The sequence below is a fragment of the Pogona vitticeps genome, chromosome 1 (genome assembly GCF_051106095.1).
Source record: "Pogona vitticeps strain Pit_001003342236 chromosome 1, PviZW2.1, whole genome shotgun sequence".
Lineage (NCBI taxonomy): Eukaryota > Metazoa > Chordata > Lepidosauria > Squamata > Agamidae > Pogona > Pogona vitticeps.
The window spans coordinates 103,575,884-103,587,965 of record NC_135783.1 but is presented as its reverse complement, the minus strand read 5'-3'; the positions used below and the strand labels follow the sequence as shown (position 1 = coordinate 103,587,965).

General features: G+C 42.4%; 1 protein-coding gene across 2 annotated transcripts in view; it reads right to left on the bottom strand.

The window, feature by feature from the left end:
• Positions 1–11,813, bottom strand: part of GPR63 (G protein-coupled receptor 63) — a 103,462-nt gene extending 91,649 nt beyond the window's left edge. For both annotated transcript variants that reach the window (XM_078380336.1, XM_020783509.3), the window contains exon 1: positions 11,169–11,813. In XM_078380336.1, coding sequence (XP_078236462.1) covers positions 11,169–11,791 — 623 coding nt within the window. In that variant the 5' untranslated portion in view covers positions 11,792–11,813. The remainder of the gene's footprint in view (positions 1–11,168) is intronic.
• Between the last annotated feature and the right edge of the window lie 269 nt (positions 11,814–12,082).

The following is a 12,082-nucleotide window of genomic DNA, read 5'->3' as shown; positions in this document are numbered from 1 at the left end:
ATATATACACAGAAAAGCAATGCACTCATTTATGTTCATATGTGGGGTCTTGTTTTCTGTAAACATGGTACAGCTGTGCAGCCAACTGGACAAAACAGGCAGGCTTTGAAATGTACATCCAAGTGCCCATTGTGAAATCAGTGCATTGCAGAGAGTGATTAAATGCATATGTCTGAATCTCATGCAGCAATTGGCCATCTGACTTAACTTACCTCTTCCTATCTTAAATTAATAACGAAAATGTAAGAACTTGCATTGATAACCAGTGTTTTCCGTACATGAAAAAGCTATTTCTATGTAGGCAATTCTCAACTTCCTTTACAGATACAGGGAAAAAGATGGATTTGACCCAATCACTGTGATCACAGCATAATCCTAAAATGTCTTAATGCAATTTTTAACTTAAACATTTAAATAAGGGGGGGAGGGAAACACAAGACAAAAACTCACTGTCCAGAGGAAAACAACTAACAGACTTTTTAAAGCTTCAGTTCTATGGTTGAGCCACTAAATTATTCAACGGCAAAAGAAAAAAATTTGGAAATAAGAATTATATTTGCAATGCAGCCAAGGAGGCACAGGAAGTCCCATACCATCACAATAGACTGGTTGAAAGGGGAAAAAATTTACTGTGTAATGTCTTAATTTTATGCAATTGACTATACGTCAAGCAACTGGTCACAACAGCCAATATGTTCTAAACTGAACATATTGTGAACATATGGCGTGGGGTGAACAACTGTGGCTCTCCAGATGTTTTGCAACTGCAACATCCATCAAGATTAGCATGCATAGCCAATGGTGAGGGATCATGGAAGATACAGTCCAGCAAATCACTGGGGGCACACACTTGTATACCGTAAGCCAACAATACGGCACCAAGAAGGGGTAGATCAAGCACTCATACATGCACAGAGGGAAGCACCTTGGTCCAGCAGACTTTCACCTATTCCCCCTTCCTGCTGCTGTTCCCCACAGTCCATCTATGTCATCCTAGAGCATTCCTAACTCAAAAATAATATTTTGGGGCTGCAGTGAAAAAGATTTGTGAGAAAGTCCCACTACATGAGGACACTTCCACTCATGCAAAGTCTGGAACAAAATAGATCATGATTTAAAACAGCCAAAATTATATTCTGAGTATATCATTGAGAAACCTTATGTCAAAAGTTGATTCATTTGTTCAAATTCTACTCTCTTTCCACTGACAAAACCAGAGTGCCACTACCTTCATTAGTATCGTTGAAGGTCTATTTATTTGTATTAGTTAACATTTCAGGAAAAACTGATTCTACATCATGAACTAGAATATGGCCCTGCAGCACAGCACTCTTGCGGATGAAATGCTTATCTTCGACACTAACCTCACTAATAACCTTACAATTTCCCAGCTGATTATCCACTTCAAAGGCCAAAAGGAATCATGAAGTCATTTTTCATTGAACCACCTTCTGAAAGGCTGCAATTCTCCTCTGGCATTTAGATAATAAATAAGATATCTGAATTCTGAATACACATAATTCAAGCTAAAAATGGTTATAACCCAAATCAATCTGCCACTGCATGGCTGCCCTTTAGCTGTTTTGGCTTATAAAATCAAACATTCCATTAAACTGGGCACAGTGGCTGAAACAGATGAAAGTTGTACCCCAACAGACACATGTTTGGGAAGACCTATTATATTTCTTTATTTAAAATATTTTTAACCTGCCTTTTTCCTTAAAAAGGACCAAAGGCAGCTTAAAACAATTAAAAGACACTGTTTATGTTAGTAACAATGAGTATACAATGCTAAAAGGATCAATGGATACAATACCAAGAAACATAAGCAACATCAAAACACATTCAAAACAGTAAGGTACAAGGATCCATTTTTAAAACTCCACTCAGCAGCCATTCACTCATGGCAAGCTTGCCTGAAGAGAAAGGTCTTTGCCTGCTTGTGGAACAACAATAAAGATGGGGCCAGTCTGGTCTCCCATGGGAGGGAGTTTCAGAGTCTGGAAACAGCAACAGAGAAGGCTCTCTCCTGTGTCCCCACCAAACACATCTCTCGGCAAGAACAAGAGAAAGGCCTCTCCTGATGATCTGAACACCCAAGCAGGCTCATAAAGGGAGATGTGGTCCTTGAGATAGCTTGAGCCCAAGCTGTTTAGGATATTATGTGCCATATCACCAATGCAACCTACAGCAAACTGCACAGTTCCAACACACCATGAGTGGAAGGACTGATGAACTACTCCGGAGTACTTTATACAGTACTTAAAAAACCATGGCAAGGGTCACCATGAGTTGGAACTGACACAGATCCACTTTAAAGATTCACTTTAAATTACTGTTTGAAGTGGTTCTGCTCTACTGTTGTGAATTTATTTTGAAACCAAGGAAAAAAACACAGTCACAAACAGGAGACTCAAGCTGTAGGGAAAGTGATGACATTCAAAATTGTTGTTAGAATGACATGTGAAACAATGACAGATGATACAAGGATATTCCAAGAAAATATTGTTTTGCAGATTATCTCTGCCAAGACAAAATGTCAATGTCAGAACAGATTCCCTAAGCGCCTCAAATAAACAAGGACTTGGCATTGGAAGGAAAAAAAATCCCTTATGCACCAAACATATATGCTTCCTGAGTTCCCGTGGATGTTGGGGAGAAGGTATGAACACATTCATAGGCTTCAGAGCCAAAAAAAGGTGACAAATGTGATTTAAAGTTTGCTGTAGCACCCAATATTCAGTGATATGTAAAACCTGCCCATTTTATTGGAATTCACTATTGTTAGGTACAGTCAAAATGCTTTCAACCAATGGCAACCCTAAAAGGGTTTTTGTGTTATGAGAGATTCTCAAGGAGTTACTACCACCTCTTCAGCCAATGAGTTTTTAGCCTTAAGCAAGGGTTTGAACTCAGTTCTCCTGGTCCTAGTCTAAAACTCTTCCATACTGACTCTTTCAGTAGAATTTAATATAGATATAATAAGATTAGATTCATAGCCATGAGGTGTATTGGTATGGCATCTGGCTAACTATTCTGCCTGCATTTAACAACAAAATTTCCGTGGACGCATATATGTCCCATTAACTTGAAAGGCCTTGGGGGTTTAACAGTTGTGTTTAACTCCACAGAAGTCAACAAGAAGACAATTACCGTATTTTTTAAAAAAATCAATCAGCTGATGAATGCTGATGTTTGGCTACTGTATGAAAAAGCCAAACCTTGAATATTCATGACAGGAACCCAACACTTGGATTTTTGAATATGTATCAGCTGTTAAAAGCAATAGCACTGCCACAGAATACAATCTTTGAGGAAGTTCTTCCGTACAAATGTCATCAAAATGAATGAGCAAAGTCTGCTTCTCATGCATCAAAGCAAATTTCCTGTCTTGATCTACGAATTAGTGAAATAAGACTACACAAAAATCTGCCTGCAGGATTTTTTACTAGGGTTGTGCATGGAAAATAAGTTGTTTGAGAAAACATGCATGTTGCTGTTTAACCAAACAACTGCTGAAAGCTCTGTACAGGTTTTTTTCTCCTTCCTTATATCAGCCCACATAACAATTGTTGTGCATTTCTTATACATACAAGTTTTGTCACCTTACTACAGGAATTCCTGCATTTATGTTCACTTGTAATCACACTTAAAAAGAAGTGGAGATCTTGGAATTAAAACCCACCATCTTTTGAAGTTTTCAGAAGAAAACAGTGGTGCAAAGTATACATACACAGTAAAAACTACCATGGGAATAGTCCGTGATGCTTCTGCAGAAATGTCAGTACTTCTGTAATAAGGCATAAGTACTATAGCTGTGCATAGACAGCCTTTTGAAATTCTCCATCATATTTGTGTGCAGAGAAACTGGGGAGATAATTCCATCATAAAGACTTCATGGGAAGGAAAACCCTCCAAACGTTTCTTCGTGTTAGGGCTCACCAATAGCAATGACTGTAGCAAAGCTCTTCCCCCTAAAAATTGTTCCTTTTTACTGCCACTGTAAGTAGAAACCACCATGCTGGCAACCTAGCTACTATTTCACTTCCTCTACAGTTCCCTGTTCCTAGATGCATTCTAGGGCCCTGTGGTACTTACTGATAAAAAGGCAGACGTAAGGAGTAATTTCCTTTGGGGGGGAGAGTAAGAAAACAGAGCATCTTAGAACATTTATTAGAAACATGCCTTCTGAGAAACACTGATTTAACACTTATCATTCTTCAAAATTCTGCATGTTCCCCAGGCCCTCTAAATGCAACATTTGGAAGGATTACTTAGATGTATTTTGTCAATAATACAGCATTTTGATCATAACTCCCACTAACAGGTATGAAGGAAGGAGAAAGGTATTGTTATGCCCTGCTCTGGGAAAGAAAATGGCATCTAGTGTTGTGGCATAATCTGTCATCCTATTTTTCCGAAAGTTTTATTTCCTACAAAAGAGGCTTCAATTTTCCCTCACTGGTTCTTTTAGAATTTCTTTTGGTTTACCATAATATGGCAGGGTGACCACAGGTGCTACTGTTATGGTGGGGTGTTGTTTTTGTTTTGTTTTTGTTTTGTTTTTTGGTCTTGCACTACAGTTCCCCTGGAGTGCCATACTTCCTGTTCTGAAAAAAACACGTAGAAGGATTAACTTATGATACCTTCCCCTGGCCTTTAACAGAAGGATGGGAAGCTGGGGCAGAAGAAGGACCTTCTTACTGCCAGAGTTATTATTGTACAATGAAAGACACGCCTTTCTCACTCACCTAATAGAGAAAGCGCAGGAATCCTGAAAATTAGCCATGGGAATGTGTGCTCCTTTGACATTTCAAAGGTTATTTCTTTCCATCAAATTGCAAAAGAATCTTCAAAGTTTCCCATGGGAGAATATTTTGATACACAACTAATATACACAACACTAGCTGATTACATATACTTTGCTTATCGGCTTCTGACCTCCAGGCAGATTGTCACTCAGACACTGACTGGTTGACACTTGTTTGCCTTCAATACTAAGACAATCTCAGCTATTGTGAGAATACTCAAACATATGCAAGATGACCACTTTATTAAACACTCAATTTCATGCATTGTGATATCATTAGTCAGTGCACTACTGCTATGGTGCAGCTCACTCGACACACCAGTGTTCTTTAAGCAGCAAGGAAGTTATAATGTATAATAATATACCACTTTACTCTTATAATCCAGAATCAATGGATAGCTCAATGGTATAGGTCTCTGGCTGCAGAGCCTGAAGCTGGGTGTTCAGTTCTCTAGTGACAGGGACTGGACTTGATGATCTATAGCAGTAATTCCCAACCTTGGGTCTCCCCAGGACTAGAACTCCCAGAAGCCACTAGCTGTGCTAGCTAGGATTTCTGGAAGTTGTGGTCCCAGAATATCTGGGGACCTAAGGCTAGGAACCACTGATCTATAAGATCCCTCCCAGCTCTGCAGTTCTCAGATGATGATCACAACAGAAAACTGTACCAGACATTGCAACAAAATAATCCAGCAAATTAAGGCACACATTCTTTGCTACCCTCCTTAGCTTTGAGAACTTGGTCTGGGTGGTTTCCCAGCCTTCTGGAACACAGGGGGCTATAGGAATGGGGGGGTGTCATCATCTCCTTCTTGAACAGAGGAAGCACATGATTAGATTGACTACTATTTCCTTGTTAAGCACTGGCAGCAAATCATGGCTGGAAATGTAGCCCAAATCTGCCTGGTACTTCCCAATGGCATACTCTCAGGTTGCTTTGTGGACACTGATCTACAGAACCATTTAGAAACAGTTCACTTAAATCAGTAGTGAGCAATTTGGGTGGGTCCCAAGTTTCTACCCCTAGGGCCCTTTGGAAGCTGCACAAAATGCCAGAAATGGACAACAATGCAGTAAGTGAAACAGGAAGTGGCTAGTAGCTTAGGGATGCTGAATGATGTGAGAGGGAGACCTATGACTTGTTTTAAAGGTGAATTCCCACTCTTGAAGCCATCTATGAGCTGAAATTCAAATTTTCTACCCAAAGAAAGTGGTCCAGCCAGGGCAATAAGAAAAACAGGGTGTATCACCCCAAGTGTGCACTTTGACCGTACTTTCATTAAAAGATTGAAAGAACCTTTCCTAAGAAGATAGTGTCAGAAGGTCTGGACTTTTGCTCTTGTCAACCTTTCTACATGGTGTGTAACCCAACATTTAATCCAGTATTCTGATGGAGATCGTTATGTGCACAGTCTGTTTCCCCACCCCAGCTCCAAAAGAACCTTGTGTTCCAAGGGGGGGGAGGCTTATGCAAAGTAGGCTGCCTCCATTTAAATACTGAGTGGAAATTTCCAACCATATGGTACCAGGGAAAGCATGAAACCACACCCCCAAAGTCTGCCTGTAACCAACTTTAAATTCACCTTAAGAGGATGATGTCTGACAACTTTTGCCATGAGTTTTTGGGACATTGATTTATAATTTTACTGCACTACCCATAAGTTACTGGTGCATGTCTGAGTAAAGGTTCTTTAATCCATGGAAGCTTGCGCGAATTGATTTTTAGTGGTCTAATAAAAGTGTCACAGAAGGGACGTGGTGGTGCTGTGGGTTAAATTGCAGAAGCCTCTGTACTGCAAGGTCAGAAGACCTGCAGTCGTAAGATCGAATCCACGCGACGGAGTGAGCCCTCATCGCTTGTCCCAGTGCCTGCCAACATGGCAATTCAAAAACATGCAAAATGCGAGTAAATAGGTACCACCCCGGTGGGAAGGTAATGGCGTTCCGTGTCTAGTTGCGCTAGCCATATGACCACGGAAGATTGTCTTCGGACAAACACTGGCTCTATGGGTTGGAAACGGAGATGAGCACCGCCCCCTAGAGTCGGACACGACTAGACAAACTGTCAAGGGGAACCTTTACCTTTACGTAAAGGTGTCATATTATTCTAGATTTCTATAGTGTGACTATTGGTGACCAATGCTTTGATCTGCATTTGAGAACATCTGGAAGGCACCACATGGCAGTAAGGTAATCTGCAGTAAACACATGACCTTTGCTGTAAAGATTCAGTGAACACTGCATATAGAAGAAAGATCCTACTGAAGACTTGCAATTTCGGATAAACCTGCTAGGAAAAACTTCCTACCCACTGTCCTCAGACTGAAGAAGGTACATGGATGAGTAGTGAAAGGTTTCAACCTAATGAGAAAGAAGTCCAGTTGCCATGACTCAACTTCCACATCACTTCACCTGGATGACAGAGAATCTTCACAGATATTTTTCCATGGATAGATTTAGAGACCAGTGTGCTCAGAACTTGCAGGAGTCCTCATATCATTTGAGCTGTGTTAATTTAGCATCCCAGCCCCCTTTGCCACCCAAAAAAAAGCTTATATCATATGCAAATACTCCAGACACCTTTGGGTAAGGTGTTCTAAAAATATTCTCCATTTTATTTTAAATATGTCACACACAAATCACACCAGTGTAGAACTGCAGTGCTAGCCATAGCTCCCATGATATATCTCAAAGGTCAAAGTAGATTCCAACTAAACATTACATTTGGAAGAACTTCCTGACAGTGGAACATATGCCATTGTTCTCTAGCTGTGGATTTCTCCATTTGTAGGTGGCTGGACCTGGAGTACCTCTCAAATCTACAGTTCTGTGATGTAAATAGGGTTTCAGAACCAATATGCATATCCATGAGCTGTAGCAGTACAGATCAACAATCCTATCAAAAGCAGTTTGATTATTCTGGAGCTAGTAAATTCAACTTTAGCTGTGAAGAACAGGAGCAGAGAACGATCAAGAAAAGACAACCAACAATTACAAATTAGCTATGAATGTAGTCTCTCTTAAAAGATGCCAGGGAGCCTTTACCACCTACATGAATCACAGTTCTCTAAATATACACAACCCACAAGCACTTGTCAGTTTTCTCTCCTTTCAGCAAAAACTATGGTAAGAAGGATACACTGTATCAATCAGGTTGAATAGCTTCTTAATTGCTAATAACTACAATTGTTAATAATGATCTAGATTTAAATCAAATACTAGAGGGGAGAATGAAAAGATACTCGAAGACATAGCTTAGACTGCAATACACAACTTTGAATCAAATCCTAATTCCGAGGATTGTTCTGTTAAAACACCGTGCTGACAAACCTTTTTTAAAAAGCTTTTGAAATGTATGTAGCAAAAGGTCTCAATTTCCCAGTGTTGGAGGATCTCTTACAATCTTAACTACAAATGAATTTTCAGCCAGTACAATCATCTCAAGGTAGAATATGTTCATTTACTCACATGTGTACAGCTTATGTATACTTGTGATTTTGATATTGCATCATTTGCAAATATCACAACCTGGTTTTACTCATACTGCCATGATACAGTAGATACAGAAACATGACAATAAATAAATTAATCTACCTTCCTGCCAGTGTGTTTTTAAATATGACAGAATAGGTAATCATACCTACTGAGAAAACAGTGGTAAACCACTCCTTGATTATCTCGCATACCTCAGAAACCCTGTTAGGACCACCATAAATGAAAAACAACTTGACGGCACATAATACCAACAAAATACTGTATAATGCAAAGAACATTCCTGGAGAAAGACCACATAATGAACACAGTTACTTAACTGACTACAAACTAGAAGATATGTTGGTTGAAACCACAGAAATACTGCATTGTTGAGAATGCAAAAACTTTGGTGGATGATGAATGAACTATTAAAATGACAGAAGAGACTGCAGAAGATCATGGACACTGGGTCAGAACTCAAAACACAAATTTTCAGCAACTGTCATACAAGAACAAAGAGACCTATTACAGTAGTCATTACAAAGATATAAAAGACTACAAAAAAGAAAAACAAGAGATCACTTCACTTCAAAGAGAGCCAAGAAATAAAAGGGATATTTAAACAAGAATTGGGAACGCTGAAAAATCTAGAGGTGAATATATCATCTCATCAGGATAAAACAAAGAGAAGATGGAAACAATATACTGAAGAATGATATAGAAGAAAAGCAAGTGTAGCATTCCTTCAAAGAGGAATTGTTGATGATAAATCTGCAATTTTAGAAAGTGAAGTACAGTGGACCCTCTACTTACAGAATTAATCCGTATTGGAACGGTGGCTGCAAGTCGAAAAGTCTGTAGGTCGAATCTCCATTGACCTACAATGCATTGAAAACCGATTAATCCCATAACTGGCAGTTTTTATTCTATTTTGTTCCATTTTGGTTTTTTTCTGGTCTGTAAGTCGATTCTCCGGCTGCAAGTCGAATCTAAATTTTGCGGCCAGAGAAGTCTGTAACTCGAAAAGTCTGTAAATTGAGCCGTCTGTAAGTCGAGGGTCCACTGTAAAAGCTTCTTTCAAAAAAGTGGGGAAAACGTAGATGGAATAGTAATAGAAATATTTCAAGCTGGTTGTTGTTTAGTCATGTCTGATTCTTCGTGACCCCATGGACCAAATATTTCAAGCCACAAAGACTGAAAATCCTAATAAGAATATGCCAACAAATATGGCAATCAAAACAATGGCCAAAAAAGGGAAATGTTGAACATACAAAGAAAGGAGACACCAAAGAGTGCTGTAACTATAGGACATTTGAATTAATTTCAAATTAATTCCTGAGTAAGTAAAATGATACTCAGGGTATGGTAACAATCTCCAAGTTGGATTCAAAAAAGGAAGAGGCACTGGAAATCAAATATACATTAGATATTGGCATGTACTGCAGAAGAGTTGCTAAGTTTAATGCTGAAAAAAAAACTAATATTAAAGATCTTCTGTACCTTGATTCAATCAATAGTCAAAACGGAAACTGGACAAGTCAGAGCAAGATCTTTTAGGGTAAGGAACAGAGAGGAACTATCAAGAATTCTTAAGTGTAATGACCAAGACCAAAATCATCCATATTATGGTCTCCTTGATTACGATGCAGATACGAAAGTTGGGCAGTGAAGAAAGCCATCTGGAAAAATGATTAATTAATTCAGAATACATTTTGATATTGTAGACTACCAGAAAGACAATGGTGTCTTGATAAAATAAAGCCTGAACTCTCACTAGAAACAAGAATGACTAAATTAAGTCTTATACTTTAGACATAGCCTAAGAAAGCAACTCCGTCTATAGAAGAATGAAATGCTAGGCAACCTGGAAGGCATTACTAAAAGGTGAAGACCTAGGTAAAATACATTGACCCAATAAAAGAAGCCATTGCTTTTAGTTTTCAAGCAGGATTTTTAATAATGGTCTTTCACAGGTCATTAATTCAGAGGATCACGGTATGAATTAGGGTTGGAAATAACTTGCACATAACAAAAATCTGCATTAGTGATATTGGGGGGGGGGGGGGGGGAAGGTTTAACTGACCCCACTTTCTTCTGCCTTGTTTGCTGTCAGTGATGTTATTAGTGGGATCTTGGCAAAGTTTAACCCCAGATAAGGCGAGTTCATGGGGAGCCTACTGTTGCAAATGCCAGACTGCTCAAATCTACATACAGGGCACACACAACCAGCCTCCACAGGTCTCAGCTTTAAACGAGCCTTCAGGACCCATATTTCTCCTGTATGTATAGTTTCAAACTGCATCAAAGGTTTCCAATCTAAGGTCGCAGACTTCTAAACGCCCTCTGGAAGCTTGCAAAACACACCCAACCCCCCCCCCACACACACACACACAAAAGCAACTCCCGTGCACTCCCTGGGGCATCCCCACCCTACTTTACTTCCCTACCTCGCCACCGCGAAGGGGGATTAAAGGTTTTAACTTTATCTACAGATTTTTTTTTTTAAATGGAGATGGGCGAGAGGAGGAGAGAACCTGATCGTTTCTCTTGAGGTTCTTAAGGGGTGCCTCATTCATTCATGCTAAACGCCACCTCCCCGCCGCCGCCCGAGCGTGTGCACGCTTAAGATAGAAAAGTTGCCAGGAAACTTGCCCGCGGTCCTGAAACGAGTCGAAGCGAGCCCCCGCAGGCACGGCGCTTTAATGGGATTAATTAAACCACTCACACCCGAGATTCCCCCCCCCCGCACACACACACACATACACACACACTCAGCCTCCCGTTTCCAGGGGGTGTCTGGTTCTCTCTTCTCCGGGAGACACCACAAACGCCTCCTCGCCTTCCCGGACCCACCTCCCGCTCCTCCTCTGAGGTTTCGCCTCACCTCAGGGCGCGCCGAGCGGGATCCCGGGAGCCGACGGCCGCGCGAGCTCCTCCCGCCGCCGCCTCCGCCTGGAACTTCCCTGCCCGGCGCGAGACAGAGAGAGGCACGAGCCGCGGGCGCCGCGCGGGCGCTCCTGCCCCCGGACCGGAGGGGAGGAGAACAAAAGCTTCAATGCGGAGGGGAGGAGGCGGCGACCAAGGCAGCAAAGCGAGGAGCATCGCCTGCAAGCCGAGGGGGCTCGCTCGGGGCACGCTCGCTGTGTCTTCCCCCTTCCCAGCGAAGCCCGCCTTTTTGGCTCCCCTTCCTCCTGGTTCGCTTCGCCAGCGGAGAGGGCTTCGCCGAGCCAAGAGAGCCCGAAAGCGAGAGGAGCCAAGCAGGAAAGCAGGAAGGAGAAGCCCGGTTCTTCCCGGCCGCTGCCTTTCCCCAGCCTCCGTCTCGTCCCTGACCGAGCCCAAGTAGCCAGCACCGCCACCGCCGCCAACGCTGCTGCTGCTGCTGCTGGTGCGGCTGTCGCCAGCTTTCGGGGCGGAGTCCCCGGCCGAGGGGGGTGGAGACTTGGAGGGGGCCCCCGCCGCGGGCGCCAGCCAATCAGCGCGCCTCTCTCGGGGATGGGGGGGCCGCATCCTTCCCCGGACGACGCGAGGTCTGAGCCACGCTGCTCCCGTGGGACGCGGGAGCTCTGAGGGGCGGCGGGCAGGCGGGGAGGGGCAGGGTGGGGTGGGGGGCACCGGGCTGAGGCGAGCTGGCCGTGCTGGGGCGTGCAGCGCAGAGAGGGAAGCCGCGGACCTCGCCGCCGCCGTCGCTGTTGCTCCGGTTTTTCTCCAAAGCAAGCAAGAGGACCTGCTGGCGGGAGTGGCGTGGACAGCGACGCCCTAGTGACCAGGGAACCCTCTCGCAAAACGGGAGTCCCCAGC